Genomic DNA, 21697 nt, shown 5'->3' on the forward strand with positions numbered 1-21697 from the left:
AAATTACAGATTCATGTAAAATGTCTTATTTTGTCTTAAATACACAGCTTTCGGCTGAACCACTAGCAGGCTATGTTAGCACATCTATGTACCAAACTCTGAATTTTGATGATTTTTACGATCGTCTGGATGAGCAAATCACTGAATGGGCCTTTAAGTATTAAATTTGTGCATTGAAATAATAAACTTTACTGTCTTAGTTCAACATTGACCAGCCTCACAGGCATGAAATTCAGTATGTTTTGGGGGAAATAACAATTGTAATCAACAAATGTCATTTCTAACATACAGTTTTGGAAGACAGCACATTCTATATTACAAATTATTCTAAATAAAATGCTGGCTTTGTGATTAAAGTCAGATGAAGAGATTAGTTTTAAAGATAATTAAACATGTTTCCCCTGCTCTACTGGCCTGACAGACCCAAATTTTCCATTTTGGGATTTTTGCTGCATGTATGTCAAAATTTACAGCTGTTATTTTATGTTTTCTGCCAAAAAAAGGATAAGTTTGATGAAAATTGATGTATGCTTGTAAAATCAGTAATTTTGAGCAAAAGTATATTTATTTTGAGTGAAAAGAAAATGTGAGCAAAGCAAGGGAAAAAACTGCAATAAAAATGCAATTTATATACAGACTTTGGTGATTTTTTAAGTCATTTGCTAAATAAAAATTTTTTTATAAAAACACCAGACTGAACAACCCTACTTGAAAGGTCCAACCAGGGGGTTGTTTTTGTTGCTTTACAATGAAAAATATATCAAAGCTGCATTCAGCAGTTGTTGAGAGATGAACAAAAAATATAGAATGTCATTAAACAGGTTTTGTCTAAAAATAAAAATACAAAATTCAAGTAAATAATTAACTTGCTTCCATTTAACCCCATGAGAACTACCTGCCGATTGGCCAAAAAGAGGTTGTCATTATCAATTGGACCTATCAGCTACATTGTTCGAATAAATTTACCACACAAAAAAATTGGGGTGAATTATTTGCAAAGCTCCATTCTGATTGGTGATTAAAGTGAAGATATCATGTAATTGACCAATCAGTGGCAATGTTATATCGGCAGGTAGTGCTCAGGGGGTTAAAACTACAATGACCCATCAAAACTACAATGACCCATCAAACAAATTTGGTTTTACTATATAGCTGCCACATTCCAGCCAACTACATTGTACATTCTTAGTCAGTGGGAGTGGTCTAGTTCGTAGACACATTTTTGATTGGACAATCGCAAGATTTCGGTGCCGCTTATCAGGCCGTAGACGACCCCACGCCATCATGCGTCTTGATAATGCCTTACACGCTTGTAGAGGTGCGCGTATGTATTGCGCTGTAATGCGTAGACTAGCGCGGACTACACGACGCGCGAGCAGTACGCGCAGCAGAATACATGAAGTTGTAAACAAGTTTCGCTTCATTTTATAATGAGGGGAGTTTTATGACGGTAACTTAGTTTTTGCTTTTAAAATTGTTTACAGTTATTAAAATAATATTTAACTGACTAAGAATGAGAATAACGATAGGACTTTTTATTTTGCCTATCCTCTACCTATGATGGCGATAGGCAGGTCCAATATTTTTATCGTAGTGGATACCGCTGCGCCGCATCCACTACTCAAAATATTGGACCTGCCTGTCGCCTATCACACGGTAGAGGATAGGCAAAATAAAAAGTCATATCATTTATTCTCTAAATGTACACTTTGTGGGTTAGAGCCAGAAGGTTCAACATGCAATAGCTGCCCTATAGATATTTGACAATTTCTGCATTCCATATTGTACGTAATCTTAAAATATGGCACCTGGCAGCTACTGCAGATAGGGCATTCTTTCCTTACACCTTTATCATGTATCTTTAGCATTTTAGCCTCTAGCATAAAATATTATGTCTAGGAGATAAAGAAGACATTAGGGGTTTAGGGCAAGAAAGCCCTATCTGCAATAGCTGCCAGGTGTCATACTTTTAGATGTGTACAGTACAGAATGCAGAAATGACCCAAATGTTTATAGAGCAGCTATTGCTGATAGGGCTTTCTGGTCTTAAACCCTCAACTTGTAACATATGGAAATTACAATTGCACAAATGAATATTAAGTACTATAAATCTGACCACAGTGTGGTCAATACACACCAATTAAATAATATTAAAATACAGAAATACCTATTTCCTTTGTTGGTCAAACTGAACAGTGAGTTGCATTTATAGATCAAGGAGAATTGGGTCTCTGTGCCATCCATATTTTCTCTTTCATTTATTGTCAGAGGGGCACTTTTTTCTTTCATTTTTGTCAGAGGGGCACTCCCCCTACCCCCCCCCCCCATGCAGAAAAATCGCAGGTCTGCGCACATCACTAACAAACACGGTTGTCACTCGACAGAATTTAGAATGGAATTTAGAACTCCATTTAAAGTCGAAACACCCCTGTGTGGGAGATTATGGTCATGTCTTTCACAGGGGGTGTAATGGATTTCAACTGGCACAGCCAAATACACAGGGTGATATAGGCAGTTCTGATTCTCCTTTATCATTTCTATGCTTTTATACCCAATCTCAGAGTAAATATTACTCTTCCAAAAATCCTTTGCAACATGATGCATCACCTCATTACATCAAATGACACTCCTATTACTTTGTACAGATTCCCTTTGTTTTCACGTTGAGAACAGACTAGCTAAACATGGGTCAATAGTCAACAAAAACATCTTTTGCAAGATCTGGATGTGCTCTGTTCATTGTGGTGCTTTTTATCTGTATCTACCCATGTTGCACTAGATAGCAAATCAATACAGTAAACTGAAATGGGAGAAATGCATTATGGGAAGTGTAATATTTTCATACCTAAAAGTCCAGCAGACTGTCAGATTTCACCTGTGGTTTATTTTGTTGTATCGGTGCTAATGGATCAAAATCTCCCGACATCTGGCTGCCACTACCACCGCCACCCCGTCCACCTCCCATTTGACTAACTCCTTGTGTTTGCCAATTACCCACCATACCTTGTGTTCCCATCATACTGCCTGGATTTCCCATCATTCCTCCCATTCCCATGCTGCTTGAATACATTCCCATAGTACTTTGCTGCTGCATTCCCATAGGAGTCTGGTTCATTCCCATAGGAGCCTGATTCATTCCCATCATTCCCTGCTGCATTCCCATCATTCCTGGTTGTCCCATGCTGGATGTTTGCCCCATAGCTGACCTTTGACCTCCTTGTGACATCTGACTCAAAGAAGGCTTTGATTTGGATCCAAATTGAGGCCCCAATAAAGTATCAAAAGCAGAGGTATCAGAGTTTGATTTTGTAGTTGATTGATTTCCAGGTTGGGGTTTACTGGTAGGTCCCCCTACACCATACCCCATAGTACTTCCACCATACATTGCTTGGTTGTTCATTACAGGAGATGGGGCACTGTATGACATCCCTAGTGTGCTACTACTGCTTAAAGCTGATTTAGATGATACACCAGCTGACATGCCACTCAGGTCACTAGGTGGTGTTGAGTTTAGTAGTGTATTTGTCAGATCAGTTGGTTTGGATGAGGCGCCACCAGTGCTGTTTGATTTGGGGTTTGCTTGGCTGGCGTGTATCGGTTGCTGTTTCTTTAACCGCTCTTGGAATTCTTGCTCTTTTTGTAGTTTCTGCTTCTCGGCCAAACTCAGTGAAACCTGTGAGTGTAGATATTATTGGTAAGTATGGTAAATGTAAGAAATAATCTTGAATTTCTCGAAAACAATGTACACACAACAAAATACCAAAGAAACAAATTGAAAGGTGGATTTTCTCCAATCCAGTTTGTACAGCGCAAATAATATTCATGGCTCATGATTAGGATGCTTTGTTTTTCAGTTAACACTAATAAATAAAGAAATATTTTCATCTAAGAATGAGAGAATGTATGTTTTGTGTTTGAGACAAACAGTGGGATCCACTCAGGCCAATGTTGGTAATTTTGAAAATTGAGTTATTACCAGGGACAAATAATCTGTAGGGCAAAGAAAAAATAGCAAATAGCAAAAATAGCAAATGATTGATGACATGACTGTGACGCTTTAAAAGAGGCTGATATTTCAACAAAATGACAGTTTTTGTTTACATTTCATTGAGAATTGCACTCTAATTTCTCGGAGCCATTGATTAATAACACAGATTAAAATATTCCATGCCTGTGCCCTCTAAGTGTAGTTGAATTCAGTACAACGCTCAGACCTGGCGACATTGCTCATCATACGTGTGACGTTTCTTTTGTGTACGCTCACGCTATTTGCTCTATTTTTGAGTTTATCGTTGACCAACATGGTATGCACAAAGCAAATGAAATTGCACAGTGAAAGGAAAATTTGGTGGGCGCTATGAGAAATCAAGCTGCGGAAATCATGGACCCTGGTTATTCCCTTTACTATTATATCGCTCCACAACTGTTTGGAAACCTTTATTTTTGTACAGGTATTATTATCAATTGACATGCTCTCTGAACTCACATTATGCAGTTAGGAGATGTGTACTTCAATTTTATATAGGAAAGCAAAGAAAATTTGGTTGAAGCAAGATTCGAACCGGCGACCTCCGGTTTGCGAGACCAGTGCTCTACCATCATTGCTATCCAGCAGTTTGATGGACAGCGATCTCTATTACCAATATTTTTGCTTGGGCGCTGGTCAGATCCATGAAGCCATGCTGTCATGTAGCCGGTGATCACACCTAGCCTGAGTCCCTGGCCTCTCACTCGCAAAATGGCGGACAAACATGGCGGCGGCTCGCTCGAGGCCTGAGAACGACACGTGCATTTTTCATGGAGGACTTTTTCATGCGCGCCGACGCTTTTTTTGACGGGCGCGATAAATATCCATATATGGACTTATATAGTCCATATATGGAATACATAGTCCATATATGGACTTCTATAGTCTATATATGGAGATCAAACAACGAGCGCCATTTCGCCGAATTTTGAACACCGATGTCGAAATTCAATCACGGCGCCGTGTGGAAGACACATTTTGTACAGGAATTTAACAGGATATACCGATTTGTGGAATAATAAACAAGGTATAATGAACGGCAAGTGTTCAAACATCGCTTGGACCAAACTGGAAGTGAAGAAAGAGTTGAACATAATCCGATTTGGAAGAATTTATGTGGATAGTTACCGGGAGTGCCGCTGTGACAGTCAGTGTGTGCAGTATTATGTCATGTATGTGTACACATGCATGCTATACTTTTACCCCGGACTTTTACATGTCATGATGGTGATGATGGTTGTTTTTTACGTACTGTCTGCATGGTCTGAGCCCAGTTGAGTGACGACATATTTAATCAGCTCTATTCTAGTATAAAACAAGTTCATTCTTACGGCAGTGTGCTTTCTTATGGTCTGTCTGCATCTCAAGTTGCCGTGCAAAAATGGACATCTCCAATTCAATGTATCATGCATGCAAACCGTCATGACCGTGCGTAAATGTAGCCTGTTACTTCTGACTAGCATGCTAGGCCTCAGTGGCATACACGGCATCACATTGATTGTACTTGTAGACAGGCCTAGCATCTGACTTGGCAAGAGAATACTGCTACTTGACAATATCGTCGCACCAACCGACAGTGTCACTGCAATCATGCAATGATCAAAACCCTGAGACTTCCATGCAAGATTCTCCATCATTATGCCATGCATGCATGTCAATGTCATTATGTCATGAATGTTGTACCCTGGATAAATCAGTTGATTTGCTATTTACTGTGCCTGATGTCATGATTATTGCCCAGGATTGTTGCATGCCTACAACTTCCAACATGTCCAGGGTCATGAGGTATACTCATGGACATGGTACTGGCACTGACTGGAGTTTTACGCTGATGTTGACAGTGTTACCATGGCCATGTGATGTCATCATTATTATTGACTGTGTACTGACTGTGACATGGACATGGACATGAGTACTATTTGCCGAGATCTGACTGAACAAACACCAATGCCGCTAATGGCATGTACCGCATGCGATACAATGTGTCATCATGTTAGTAGCTGCAGGCCTCGAAAGAAAAAACGGTAAGCAAAAACATGACAACAATTCAATTGTAGCCTATAGTTGAACATGATGTCCTCTCCTCTCCCGTATGAGGTTTGGACTATAATTAGGCCCTAGCCCCTGTTGGCTTAAAATATACTACTAGCAAGTCATGACTGTAGTATACTAAAAGTCCTAGACCTAGCATATTCACCCCCCCCCCCCCCGAGCGTTAGTATGCTGGCATGAGCTGCATCCATGACATTTTTTCCATTATTTTCATGGAAAGAAAGTCAACTATTTATGGAAATTTAATATCAAAATTTAAATTTAACCTATCAAAATGCCAGACACGCCCTGCTGTTTAGCAGTGATAGCTAAACGTAATAAGGGGATGTCATTTTTCGCAGAGGGGGTCATGAATATGTAAAAATTTTATGACCCCCTATTATGGGCAAATTTTTTTATGACCCCCTAAAAGAATGCATGCGGAGCGCTAACATTTTAGTCACCAACCTTCAATAATTCTATAAAGCCCTATTTTGGGTGTTAACAAATTATAACCCCTATATTTGGTCTAAAATTGTATGACCCCTTCCAGTATATTCATGACCCCCTTAGGGGCTGTCATTTTCACGGAAGGGGGGGTGGGTCATGACTCATGAATTATGTCGGTGACCGGAGTAAATTTTTTCATGACCCCCCTATTGCGGGCTGAATTTTTACAACTCCCTATCTCAGGTCGAAAATATTTATGCCCGCCCCTTCCGCCTACACAGACTGACTACAAATTATTCATCACTGGAACTAAGGGGGCTGTCATTTTCTTCAGAAGGGGGTCATGAATATACTGGGGGGGGGGGGTCATAGAATTTTGAGACCAAAAATTTTTTAACAACCAAAATAGGGGGGTTATAGAATTATTAAGGGCTGGTGACTCAACATTTTTGCTTGGCGCTGCGCCGCAAGCATTCCTTAGCTTCAAAACCAAAATGTGTGCGCAATCTTTTGTTATACAATGCAAGATTTTGCGCTCCGCTGCTCCTTCTTTACACTTACGATCAAAATTTTTTAACGCTGTTTTGACTCCGCTCTAAAATTTGGGTACGCCCGCCTTTACTTCCGCCATGAATAATTTGTCTTCAGTCTGTATAGGCGGAAGGGGGGTCATAAAAAATTTTGACCCGCGATAGGGGTTGTAAAAAATTTAGCTCGCGATAGGGGGGTCGTAAAAAAATTGACTCCGGTCACCGACATATTCATGACCCCACCCCCTGCCGAAGAAAATGACATCCCCCCACAAGGCACAAAGCGCAAAAAACTTAAATGCGAAGAAAGTGTGTGGAGCGTGTTAAAATTTTGACTGTAAGTGTAAAAGGTGCGGGAGCCCAAAATTTTGAATCATATAACTATAGATTGTGCATACATTTTGATCGTAAGTTAAAAAGATTGCTCAGCATAACGCTGCTAAAATTTTGGGTCACCAGCCCTTAATAATTCTATAACCCGATTACCCCCTAATTTTGGTGTAAAAATTATAACCCCCCTATTTTTGGTCAAAATGCTATGACACCCTCCAGTATATTCATGACCCACCCCTTTCAAAGAAAAAATGACAGCCCCTAAATAACCCGAATTACGACCATGTACAAATGATGTAGGCCTACATGTACCTGGGAATACAAATATTTCTTTTCATTTTAATCAAAACAAACTCAAATGATTTTTTTTAAACTCTAAAATCTACTGTTAAAGAAGGCTAAGCATTTTTCTGATTTTGACATGGTCTTGACAGGTACCGGTATTAAATTTGTATGTATGAATGAAATACAATAAAATATTAGATCAAGTAACATCATCACGCAACAAAAATTATGCGACCGGAATTTAAAACATTTCATTTGACTTTCTATTTTACTGTGGGTGCACCGTAAAACTCGGCTGTACATTCTCTACGGCGCGGCATAAGCGTGGACTGTGTTATAAATATTGTTCACTGTAACTGCAAATATAAGAAACAAGCCTACCATCCATTTTGAAGTAATTAAAAAAACAACAAGTTCACAAAACAACAAAAACACAAAAATCAATGGAGCCTTCGGGCGACACACAAGCACTTTATTTGTTTTCATGTTCGACGGCTTCGGCAAGGCTAGTTTGGGCTGTTTATTTAGTATGAAATTTGTTACACACGATGATGAACCACAAAATTGAACGTGGGCCTAAGTTTAAAGAAAACAAAGCAAAAATATGCCCAATTAAAACCGGACCGACATAATGGCCGAGTGAAAATTGAAGAAGTCAGAGTATTAAACAGAATCAGAATGGTGAAAGGAAAATATAACAATAACTGAAGCAATAGGCTTATTTAAAACTAAACAGTATTTATACTATTATATAATACTGATAGGGAATATAAATCGCAGGAAAGAAAGCCATTATCATACAAAAAGAACAAGTTTAAAATTCATTAAAATTCCTTTAAAAACAGTTGTTTTATTCACGGGCGAGTCGGAAGATAATTTACCCGCGGAAATTTCCTTAAATGGCAATGCGCCATGCGACGCGAAGCACGCAAAGCGCACGCGCTTTATTAATGAGCTCAAAAGTCCTCCACGCTCAGAACACGTTTGGTGTTCAGTCCTCGTATACAGCACAGTGTAACGGCCGTGCGTATATTCGAGGCTGGAGGATTTAGTCTAGATCACACCCATGTTACGATACAAGGGAAGCAACAGTAGGGGGTATCAGTGAAGATGCAGCTTTTAAATTCTTATAGTAAACAATACAATATATACAGAGAAACTGCAGGCAATAATATTAACCCTGTGAGAACTACCTGCCTATTGGTCAAAAAGCAGTTTTCATTATCAATTGGACCAATCAGCAACATTGTTAGAATAATATCACCACGCAAAAAATTGAGGTGAATTATTTGCAAAACTCCATTCTAATTGGCGATTAAAATGAAGATATCATGTAACTGACCAATCAGAGGCAATGTTAGATCGTCAGGTAGTGCTCAGGGGGTTATAAAAAAAGGGGAGCAAAGAAAATTTGGCTGACATCTCTCAATTCTATGCATACAGCCACAAAGGCACACAGCATCATACATGAAGTACTTTTGTACATGAACTTGAGACAAAATTATTTTACCCTGAAGTGAAACTTTGCTAAACTTCTTACCTCATTTTGTGCAGGAATTTTTGTAGCTGGATTACTGTTACTGGTAGGCTTCTGTGGGGCTGGGCTGCTGGATTTGTTGATCGCTTCAATTTTTTCTGATCCAGATCCCAGATAGTTGCCCAGTCCAAAGCTTTTAAACATGCTCTCAATCTACATAAAATGAACAACAACATTTATAAGCCGTCAAAGTACTTTCCAAGAGCAACAAAAGAAAATGTCTAAATTTTACTTGAAAGAGAGTTCACCGAAATGGGCTCCACTAACAAAAATGTCCTATTTCATTTGCACAGAAGGCCGATTAACAAGCCTACATGTAGGTAATGAAACTTCTCATAAACATGATATTAGTATATGAAGAAGCAAATACGATCGGGAATATAGCTTTACACTCTGCTTTAAACAAGCTCTTGCTACAGATTGGTAAAGACTTTCCTTATTCGGATTTAGAAAAATGGGGCATTACATGCAAACTTACTGCAGAATCTCCTTGCTTATTACTATTAGCTTTGCTTCCTGTTCCGCTGCCCATCAAAGCAAATGGGTCCTCACTACTTAGCTGACTACCTCCGTTTGCTGTCTGATTGAAATCAACTGCACTCCTATATAATACAGAAAACACAAAATGTTATACACCCACTAGACACATCATATATAAGTCTAAATTTGGACAAGTACTCATATAGCAATATCACCTTTGTGTCAAGAAATTTAACATAAAAGATGGAATTGGATAAAATCCTAAAAATCCTGAGAAATTTACAAGTCCAATTACATGCACATGGCAACAACTCCCAGTTGCCAAACAAATGGTTGAGAGTCTGGAAACACCTTTGATGATATCGAGGTAAAGAAAGTAAGATGGATGAAAGACTTGAAATGAAGCTAGAGGATCTCATGAAATCAGAATATAATTAATGCCTGTGGAAGACATTACCTTATTCTTCCACACAGGGTGTATGAATTTAAAGTGGGGTTTACCTGAATGGGTGACTCCATTTGAAATCTACACTCCATGTGTGGAATATAAATGTTATGTCTTCCATACGGGGTGTACAAATTTCAACTGGAATAGTCCAATGAAGAGGATGCTGCAATAAGATTGCCACAATTATGTACACTGCATGGCAATTGTGGTCTGTTTTAATTGGTGTATTATATTTGGAAGAATGAACAAATGCAACTAAAGAAAATTAAAAAAAGAAAGAAAGCAAGCAAATGAGCATGTAAACTAAGGCGAAAGAGAGAGAATGGGTGAGAGGGATCTATAAGGAGTGTATGTATTTCATTCAATTGGAATAGCCCATTTTTATTGCCACCATCATATCTGGTAAGATTACAGTATTTACTCAAATAAACGCCCCCGGCGTTACATTTTCCAAACTGGGGGTGTTTATTAGAGGTCATTTTTAGAACGATAATTCCCGTTAAAATCATTAGGTAAACTTAAAACTCATGCTGAAACTAGTATAAACTAGAAACACTGACTTCTGTTTCACTTCTGGGTTTGCGAACAGATTTTCGCTGATTTATCAACGCTATTATCGACCATGGGAGCAACTTGGTAAGCTTACTACACAAGATAGCATGGAAATATCGGCATTTTGAAACATCTTGGTTGAAAAAAAGTGATGTGGGCGTTTATTTGAGGGGGCGACTATTCAAGGAAATACGGTATATACCTCTGTTCTTGCTGCATGGATGTTATCTGCTCCAGTTTGCCTCTGTGATCAGTCTCTACCTGCCGAAGCATCTCTTTCACAACAGACATAAAGGCATTGAACTGCAACACAAATGCATGACAATGCGTCAAATTTGCATGGAATATTAGTAGCAGTATTATAATAAAGACAATACAGTGGAGAAAAAAGCAAACATGGCAAATATTAAACCAGTCAGCAAATAAGTTCATCAGGATTGTCAATGAAATATTAAGTTCAGAATTCTTAAAGCAAATCCAATTTTGATGTTACATACCTCGATCAATGACAGTTTTGTGCTAACACTTAGCACTTTCTCAAATTGAATGACCAATCCCTGCACCTCGACGGCTGCTACCTGCTGGAGCTGACGTTGGTGGCGCTGTTGGTTTTAGGACTTGGTCATATATGTGCGGAAGAAAATATATGTCTCTGAGGAAAATCATGTTATTGGATGGGACAAATCAGAAATCAAAGACAGAGAACAGAACAGAAAGAAGAGATTTATCAAAGAAGCCATTTGGATAAGGAAGAGGGGGCCAAAACACTCAACAGAGACGAAGGAACTACTTTCTTCCGCACATATATGACCAAGTCCTAAAACCAACAGCGCCACCAACGCCAGCTCCAGCAGGTAGCAGCCGTCGAGGTGCAGGGATTGGTCATTCAATTTGAGAAAGTGCTTAGTGTTAGCACGAAACTGTCATTGATCGAGGTATGTAACATCAAAATTGGATTTGCTTTAAGAATTCTGAACTTAATATTAAACAAGTCAATTTAAATACAGAAGGGTAAATAATGGCAATTACATTTTATAAAATCTCAATATTGATACATACACAGGCAATGCCAAGATACTGACAACCACCCATTGTGATGTAGTGTCGTATGCAGATTTTCAAAATTTGGGGCCGCAGGTCTTGATAGCTCGCCGTAATTACACCATGTGATGCTAAGAAGTTGTAATTCTTCATTATTAACTACTTTTAACTGTGTTGCTTTTACCAACTGAGCCCCCTCCAGCAATGGCCCTGACCTTGATTGGTAGCCCCATACATTTTCCCCAGACTACGCGCATTCCCCCAGACTATTTGCAGTTCCACTGACTGACTGACAAATGTGAGGCCATGTAAGTTTTCCCCAAATAGGAGCATTGCCCCTGAATGGGTGCACTTTCCCCCAACTGAATGACAAAAGTGGAGGCCATGCCACCCCACCCCCCATTTGCGCATGCTACTGTTGTGATGCTTGTTGTCAACACTAATCACCTACCTGTGGTAAATTCAATCCATTCTCAATGCACAGTGGACACAGATAAGGCAGAAGCTTGGTGGCCATTACATCTTTAGTCAAACCAAGTTTCTTGTGAGTCATTGCAGTTTTAATGATACCTACAGGTCAAAAAACATGAGATACTTCACCCGATCAACCTCTAATATAATTTGTTGGGCAGTAAAAACCTCCTATGTGCTTTTGGCCCCTGAACATGTTTAAAACAAAACTGCCAACACATTTAATAGGTTTTGCTTTAAACATGTTCAGGGGCCAATGACACATACAAAGTTTTTCCTGCCCAACGACGTTATGCTCATGAACAATGATGTCAACATGTATTTTACCTGTGCCAGCAGGCCTCAAAACTCAAAATACCTACTTTTTCTGTGCCTACAGTCATTGTTTGTTCCCCCCTCTGCATACTCTTGTGTGTTTTTACTTGTTTCCACAAAGTTGGTGTACCTTGCTCTCCTTTCAGTTGTACTTAAACACTAAAAGCATTACTCATATATGCGAAAGTTACATGCTACTTCTGGCATAATTAGATTATACCCTACACAGCATACCCTGTGTGTACAATTTATATCTTAATTACAACGAGGCATCATATCCTTATATTTCTCAGTGTGGAGGGTATTCATTAATTGTACCCTACTTCCAATATCAATGGGCTATTCCAGTTGAAATCCATACACCCCATATGGAAGACATAACCTTAATCTTTCACACAGGGGGTGTGAATTTCAAATGAGGTTACCTAAATAAGTGACTCCATTGAAATCTACAGCCACTATGTGGGAGATTAGGGTCATGTCTTCCATAGGGGTGAATGGATTTCAACTGGAATAACACATTTTGGAGCAGACAACACAGAATGGGTGGCACCATTTAAAATTCACACCCCCTGTGTAGAAGATTAATGTCATGTCTTCCATAGGGGGTGTATGGATTTCAACTGGAATACCTCATTGCCCTTATTTCCTGCTTATCATCTCCCATGTGGTTCCAATTTCATTAATGGTAAAGTAATATTTCGGTGGAATATCCAGACCACAATAGTGTAATGTACCTCAAGGATCAATATTGGGACCTTTAATGTAATTATTACAATTTCCCAATTCAATGTCATACCTAGAATTCCCATTAGTACTGCTGGTTCTTTGGAGGGTATATCCATCAGCATTGGTATAACTTCATCAATAATAAACCATTTATCCATGTAGCTCATCATCTTTCCTGTGCACACCAAGCAGCCTACTCTTACCTGTAGACATGGTAAATAAAATCACACAAAAGCTCATCTTTCATTCTCATGTAACCTGTGAATGTATATAGGCCTACATACAAGATCAACATTTGGAAAATGTATGTTTCAATTCTCTTATTGTAGTTGCTTTTTTATTGCTGCTGTTGTTGCTAGTGCTGTACAGTGCAAAAACTGATCGAGGAGCCAATGGCTCCTAACTTTATCAATTTAGGTGGCCAAATGTTGCTCCCAAGTAAAAAAAACCGAGGTGCCAACTCATCGTATTCCAACTGCTTGAAGTCTTTCTGCCACAAGGGTTGAAATCTACGTTCAATTTTGAGTTTTTTAGGCTTGCTTCCATTTCAAGTTCCATGACCTTATATAACTCCACTAGTACTTCTAGCTTCATTATATCAATAGCTGTTGAATTCCCTGATTTTATTGTTTCATCCTCCTTCTCCTTGTTCCCAAAAAGTTCACCAATTCAAAGTTCTTTTCGACTTAGACGCCATAAAAACAATCAAAACTTTTGACCTTAAAAGCTTCAACAGTTGGTCGCCATTGGCGCCAGGGATTGGAGATTTAGTCGCATCAGAAAAAATCTAGTCACCAATGCGACTAAAATGGTCGCACCATACAGTACTGGTCGTTGCCTTCGTTTTATTGCTGCCATCTTCAAGTACCATGTGTGCAAAGGTTTGCCCATTTATATTGTATTACAAAACTTCAAATTAATCAGAGAGCACAGAAATATTATGTAACTTCAGACCCCTGCCATATTCAAGATTTCTGCCCTTTTTTCGCTAGTCTTCTTCCCTCTATTACTTTCACCTAGATCTCTCAACTGACTATAAATGCTGTGGTTATATGCCTATAATACTTGTAGATCAATGTTTTGTCTGGAGTATAAACATTGGGCATGTTGGGTTGGCTCAAGGACTCTGTGTCTGACCCAGGAGACACCTGCTGGCTGCTTACAATATCATGACACACTACATACAAGCAGTGACAAGAGTACTCTCACACTAAAGGCTATTCACATTTCACTTAAAAGCACAAGCTTGTAATTAGATTAAATCTACTCCCTATTGGTCAATGATATATGGACCATCCACCACAAAGCGCTTGTAAAGTCCACACCCTGTAAAATTTGTGTTCTTTCGTGTTTAGAAAAAACATATCATAAGGTTTAAAATGATATATCATTTGACTTCAAACGATATCCAGAAGCGGAGTTATGGTTTTGTTTAACTTTGCATAAAAGGGTACCTTATTTCGGTGAAAACATATGTCTCTTTTTCTACTTTGCTGGTAATAAATATCAAAAGGTCATAATTTGTGGTCACTTCAAATCATCCAAAGTCAACGAGGCTCAGGAATGTCAGCAAATTGCATTCAGAGTTACAGGTCAAAATGTGCATAAATGTTGTATTCATAGGTACCTCAAGTTCATGCTAAAAGTATCTCATTTTGCTAGTGGAAAATCCAATGATTTGTATCCACCACTTGAACAGGATCTAGCCAAAGCAAACAAAGACTAGCCACTAGAAAAATGAGATACTTGTAGCACAAACTTGAGGTACCTATGAATACAACATTTATGCACATTTTGACCTGTAACTGAATACAATTTGCTGACTTTACGACCGGTTTGTGGTAGATGGTCACTTATTTTGGAATTTTCGTCCATATTGGAGAAAGCCAAACAGGAAACATACCAGCAAAAGTTGCCCCCTACCTCCAAACACTTGCACACCTACTTCCCCATTCCTCTTTGCATTACTAACGCACGGCTGTACATGTACTTACTGCTAGTCTGTCCGTCTCTAGACATAACTTCTTGATTCTAGGCACAATGGAATGCTTCATGGCTGCATAATCTATCATACCAGCAAAGGTTGGTAGGATGGTTAGGCACATCTCCTACACGGAGAAAAAATTAAACAGAATTATTTCACACTTGCAAATAGAAAGACTAAAGTTAAAGCCATAATGAATGAGTTAATTTCCGTAATTTTTTAAAAATGTGTTATTCTTTTTCAAAAATGATGAAATAATATTAGTAATAACTGTCAGGGAGGATTTCTGTCCATTTTAAGCCAAAGTAATGAGGTAAAATGAAAGAAACTCACTGTTAATGTGGAACTCTATGGGGGGATTTAATGTGGTAATTACAACATTAATTCAATGTTCTATAGCTATTCATACACCCAAATGAAAGACATGACCTTAATCTTCCACACAGGGAGTGTGAATTTCAAATGGAATTACATGAATGGGTGATTCCATTTGAAATCTACACCCCCTGCGTGGGAGTCTTCCATAAGGAAATGTATTGATTTCAAAAGGAATAGTCCAATTGACCTTTTCGGTAAATCCCATAATCCTTTGCGAGTACACCTGAGATGTTGTCATTTGACGTCACATCGATATGCACCGATGCACACATCATTTATCAAACATTCTTAGTCAGTGGGAGTGGTCTAGTTCGTAGACACATTTTTGATTGGACAATCGCAAGGTTTCGGTGCCGCTTATCAGGCCGTAGACGCGATTCCCACGCCATCATGCGCGCTTGATAATGCCTTACACGCTTGTAGAGGTGCGCGTATGTATTGCGCTGTAATGCGTAGACTAGTGCGGAATACGTGACGCGCTAGCAGTACGCGCAACAGAATACGTGAAGTTGTAAACAAGCTTCGTTCATTTTATAATGCGGGGAGTTTTTATGACGGTAACTTAGTTTTTGCTTTAAAAAAATTGTTTACAGTTATTAAAATAATATTTAACTGATTAAGAATGAGAATAAAGATAGGAATTTTTATTTTGCCTATCCTCTACCTATGATAGGCAGGCAGGTCCAATATTTTTTATCGTAGTGGATACCGGCTGCGCCGGCATCCACTACTCAAAATATTGGACCTGCCTGTCGCTCTATCACACGGTAGAGGATAGGCAAAATAAAAATTCCTATCGCTTATTCTCTAATTACTAACATTGCAAGTCGGTGTGACATCAAATGACAACATCTCAGGTGTACTTGCAAAGGATTATGGGATTTACCAAAAGGTCAATTTCATATGCACTGATTAAAACTTACCTGTATCTGTGGTGAGGGTGCTTCCAAGGCTCTGTATACCATGGGTAATACATGATTCTTGACATCATCCTTAGGTGTCTTGGTTAGTAACAGATCCATCTTCTGCATAAATATCAGCAATATCTGATAATGAAGGAAACAAGAAAAAAATAATTATAATTGTATACATTACAAACCAAAAGCAACACTGAATGGCAAACACTTGTTGGAAGTGCACTTTGGTATCTTTATTATATAACACTGTTATAATGTTGGTCAGGCTACCAGCCAGTCGCCCATATAATTTTGCATTTTTACAACAAAAAACTTACAGGCATTGACTGTTGGGCTGGTGTTTACAGCATTTGAAATAAGCCCTATTACAGTGCAATTATGCACCCCAAAATTTACCTGTTGTGATACAACTTTTAACGTTGTGGTGCAATATTGTGATACACATTTCACTGAATTTATGTGTTTGACCGGCACTTCACACTGCCCAGATTAAAAATATAAAAAATAAACAAGACAGGAGTTGATAATTTGCATATAATCAGGTTGTCGGTTTCAGTTCTTTTTCATTTGATGTGCACACTATAGTTACCCCCTGTTTGTTCACAAAATACGGGAAAATATCTACGGTCTGGTGCCGTACTCCATGAGGCTGAAGGCTGAATGGAAAACGGCACCAGACCATAGATATTTTCCCGTATTTTCTGAAAACAAACACGGGGGTAAAGATTTTATCCTTTAGTGAACATGAATTGTATTATCTTCCGAATTGCTCACAAACTTTGCTGAACAAATTTAGTTTGATAATCTTAATGAAAAGTCGGCCAGTTTCTTTCTTGCTTTTTAACAACACAGCAACAATGCAACGAGTGAAGTATGTGGGCGAGGCTTAGGATATCGCGCGAGTCATGTTACCCAGACTTGCGCGTGTTAGGACTACGCATGTAATACGGAAAATATTACCTGCCTGTAAATTAATGAGTACGCAGGTAATACGGATTTTTATCTAAGTGGTGTTTGACCAATGAGATTACAGAATTCTTATCAACTAAAGGATAAAATCCAGTATCATATGGAGAAGGTTAAACATAAACTTTGCACATAAATCGCAATATTCCTACCTGCACTGGCTCTTGTACTTTGAAGACAGGCTTCAGATCCGGCAGAATAAGGTTGACATACTCCTGCTCTGTACACTCCTCGGCTATCGTTAATATGTTTGGCAGAACAAATGGAATCATATCTGGATTCATGAGTTCCTTGGAGAGAGACGGGAGAACTCGCTGATGAATCACTCTCTGGTATGGAAGAAAATTGTTTTCAAATCAATTATTATTTGGGCGACTACCAAATGTATATAAAAAAACATGTGTTATCCATCATTGGGCCTTAGTGGTGGACAGGGTTACTGGAATTTTAGCATGCAAAGTAGCTCTTTTCTATGGTATAAAATGTGCAAATATTGTGACACAAAATACAGCACCTTAACGCATTTTGCATTATCACCCTATCAGCCATTGTAACTCATTGTGTTTAGTGAATCATTTGTGTTCTGACCCATCCACCCACCCACTGATCAAATTGTTGCAGGTGACAACAGTTTATGGGAATATTAAAGTGCATTCTGAGGCTCCTCTTTCAAACATATCTTTACATTTTTTCCCATGCAGTCTACAAGAAAAAAAACCATTATCGCAACAGGTGATTTTTTACTTTTAACATTGACAATTCTATTCAATTAAACTTTTATTAAAAAATAATAATCCTAAGGCCACAAATCAAAGCAAATAAATCAAATTACAACAAGAATAGAAAAATACTTTTCAATAAAATGAAAAAATATTGCACCAGAATCAACCGCTATAATTGCCACAACAAAACTAACTTATTTAAAATTATTCAAGCCGCAAAAAAAACCCCAAATTAGAAATCCTCACTCGCTTACATAACTCGAGTACTTACTACCTACAGGCAAATAAGCAACATACATAATAATGCTGGCTTCATACTTTCCTGCCGCTTGCCGCTCTGAAGATGATTTTACTTCACTGCGCAGTCGCACCAAAAACGCTAGCGGTGACCAGCGGCAAGCCGATATATCGATCACTCCACCGCTTTGCCGCCGCGGCAGCACCGCTGGAATTTGGATTCAAATCAACTCGAGAGCAGTGCTGCTCTGACATATGAGAACAAAATACGATTTTGGAGCGGTGCTGAGTGGCAAGAGAGGCTTTCCGAGTCATGCCGCTGCCGCTCAGCGGTGTGCTGCTCCGCTTGCAGACAAGTGCAAGCAGCATGATAAAGTGTCACGCCGCTCAGCGGCAAGCGGCAGAAAGTATGAAACCAGCATAACACTCACAATCATACTCAATGCAGAAAGCAGTCACCTTAACAAAAAAAACTCACAGCTAAACTTACTCACAGCTAAACTCACATAAAAACATGCACAGATACATTCCACTCACTTCCCAGCCTCCCTGGTACAAGAATATATATTGCACCTTATAAAAACACATTAAATACAATACAAGCAAATATTTATATCTTGAAAATAAACTTTTAAAAGTAACATTTTATATACAACCAATATTATTACACAAATATTAACGACAAGTTTTGAACCAATGCAGTCTTCCAATCCCTCACCACTTATGTACCCCTACTACCACTACTATTAATGTTGGCTGATCTAGCCCAAGATCAGCACTGCCTATCTCCAATCACAAAATTGACAGATCAACCGATCCCGATTCAGATCTAATGATACATATTGGAAAATAGAGGGTCGGCAATACATTTTAGTAGCATCTCTGTTGCTAGTGGTGGCACTATTTTGCCCATCTCAAAAAAAAGAAGTTACCAATCTATTTTTAGTTACATGGTTATCTGGAAATTCTCGCAAATCGTGATTGACCTTTTCGGTAAATCCCATAATTCTTTGCGGTTATACCGGAGATGTCAATATAATGACATCACGCCGATGTGCACATTGTTTAGCGAACATTGTTACTACACAATTCAAAGTCCTGAAGTGCACAGTAATAAAGTATGCATCACTGTGATGAAATCCCAGGTCTATCCACAAAGAATTATGGGATTTCCCAAAAAAGTCAATTGGTAGAGCTGCTAGTACATACAATTTGATGAAGCTTATGGATGAAGAGTGCTTTTTGCTTATCATATAGATGCAAGTTCTTAACCTAAGCTTTTAACTAAGACAGAATGTATGCATTTCTGAATGTTCTGCTGCATCACGGTTTGCAGGTTTAACTGAGGGTTTCAGAGATCGGTAACTAAATTGGCAGCTGATAAAATATTCCCCCATCCCAATTCAAGGCCGATTCAAATCAGATAGGCCCGATTTCTAACTACAATTCACTACTTCCTACAGACAGCGCAGCAAATTGCACTCCTACCTTTGGCATGGTCTTCAGAGCTTTTGGTAATCCTTTAAAGAATTGTGACTTGTTAATATTGTCTCTTTGGAAGAGAGAATCAAGATACTGTAAAGTCATTGAGCCAACATCATCAAAGAATGGAATCTGAAATTTTCACAATAAAAGATTAAAAAAAGTCATAGAGCCAACATCATTTAGGGGAAATATCTTCCACAAGGGGAGTATGTTTTTCAAATGTAATTGGTCAAGGTTAATCATTTTGAAATCCATACTCCCTCTGTATTATGACTTTAGCTATATCTTACACAACTGGAGTGAGTATTTTAAAAGTTACACAAATGTCTATTCTATTCAAAACTCATACTCCCACTGTGGAATACTTAAGCTAAATCTTCCACAGGGGTAGTATGGATTCTAAATGGAATAGCCTAATGGAATCTGAAATTGTCACAATAAAAGATAGAAGGCATTTAGAATTGTTCTCATCTGTTCATATCATAGATGGTGCCATATATTATACAAATATTGAATGTTCATGAATACAATGATAAGAATATTTTCATACGGCGAAGTATGGACTTTTCCATTTACCGAGGCACTTATTGTTCTCGTGCCAAGAGCCTTGCTTCACAAATTGAAATTAAGTTTATGTGACACATTGAGATTTCATACTATAGTCTAAATTACAATTTCATGATATGATATTGTATTCAATTATCACACTTTATTTTTGATTCTATTACCCCCATGACCCATTATTCAAAATCGCGCACTGTGATTTGTTGAAACGCGTCACGTGACAGACCATTAATTAGCAATAAAGTGTCAAGGGCAACGAACTTTATGTTCTTCTATCATCACAGCGCACAGCAGAGCGCACAGCACACCTGCTTACGTAGGGGAGAATGGAATGTCAGGGGTGTGTTATTGTATGTGCATACCTGCTTATAGGGGAGAATGGAATGTTAGGTTGTGTTATTGGAATGTGCATACGCTTTGGCTACGCGTATGCGCTCTACCTTGAGGTAAACAACTTGAAATATTTGGGCAAAATTTTTTATATTTTCTCTTTAAATCACACTATTTTGTGGTAATACACCTATCCGACTTCGCCATTACTGCGGTGTCCCCGATGTAAAACTGCGGTGTCCCGAGGTCGGGGGTTCCATCCATTATTTATTGTGTGCTATACAGAATTGTACCGGGGAATTGTACACAACAGTGATATTCAATACACAATCATGAGTATTGAATTACTTAATTAAATCTCCGCTCTGGTACATCTGTGTTGCCGTCAATAGAGGGCCAAGTACAGGGAGCGCTTCTCGGATTGGTGTATAGAATAGAAATAAAGGGTGCAGCATTATCCTTTACACGCAAATAATGTGTCCTCGGCAGTAAAAACGTTTAAATAATGGACTGCCTTGGACACATTATTTTCGTGTAAAGGATCATGCATTACCCTTTATTTCTTAACTAATCTGAGGGATCAGAGCCAAAAAGGTCTACCTGCAATAGTTGCCTTATAGACATGCGACAATTTCTGCATTCTATATTGTACACAATCTGGAAATATGACCATAGACTCCTTAATTTGGATAATTGCTCAGCATCTGGTCTAACAGTAGGTGTAGAACTCAATAGCATCTTCACATACCGTAAAAATGCAATAGTTAATGTGCTTACTATCGAATGCTTTTGAAAACATGAAATTGTACCAAAGTCTGGTGCTTTACCAACTGAGCTAATGGGCTTGAGACACACATTTGTAGGTTTACCTGTTCGTATATAACT

At 38.6% G+C, this 21697-nt stretch overlaps 1 protein-coding gene across 2 annotated transcripts in view; it reads right to left on the bottom strand.

Moving 5' to 3' along the window:
* Window positions 1-1705: 1705 nt before the first annotated feature.
* LOC140154859 (SCY1-like protein 2) overlaps window positions 1706-21697 on the bottom strand; it is a 34465-nt gene continuing 14473 nt past the window's right edge. For both annotated transcript variants that reach the window (XM_072177506.1, XM_072177507.1), the window contains 10 exons: window positions 19922-20047; window positions 17627-17803; window positions 16515-16637; window positions 15224-15337; window positions 13300-13432; window positions 12166-12284; window positions 10876-10976; window positions 9672-9795; window positions 9197-9346; window positions 1706-3673 (listed from right to left, as the gene is read on the bottom strand). In XM_072177506.1, coding sequence (XP_072033607.1) covers window positions 2846-3673; window positions 9197-9346; window positions 9672-9795; window positions 10876-10976; window positions 12166-12284; window positions 13300-13432; window positions 15224-15337; window positions 16515-16637; window positions 17627-17803; window positions 19922-20047 — 1995 coding nt within the window. In that variant the 3' untranslated portion in view covers window positions 1706-2845. The remainder of the gene's footprint in view (window positions 3674-9196; window positions 9347-9671; window positions 9796-10875; window positions 10977-12165; window positions 12285-13299; window positions 13433-15223; window positions 15338-16514; window positions 16638-17626; window positions 17804-19921; window positions 20048-21697) is intronic.

This window comes from Amphiura filiformis, chromosome 6 (assembly GCF_039555335.1).
Source record: "Amphiura filiformis chromosome 6, Afil_fr2py, whole genome shotgun sequence".
NCBI classification, from domain to species: domain Eukaryota; kingdom Metazoa; phylum Echinodermata; class Ophiuroidea; order Amphilepidida; family Amphiuridae; genus Amphiura; species Amphiura filiformis.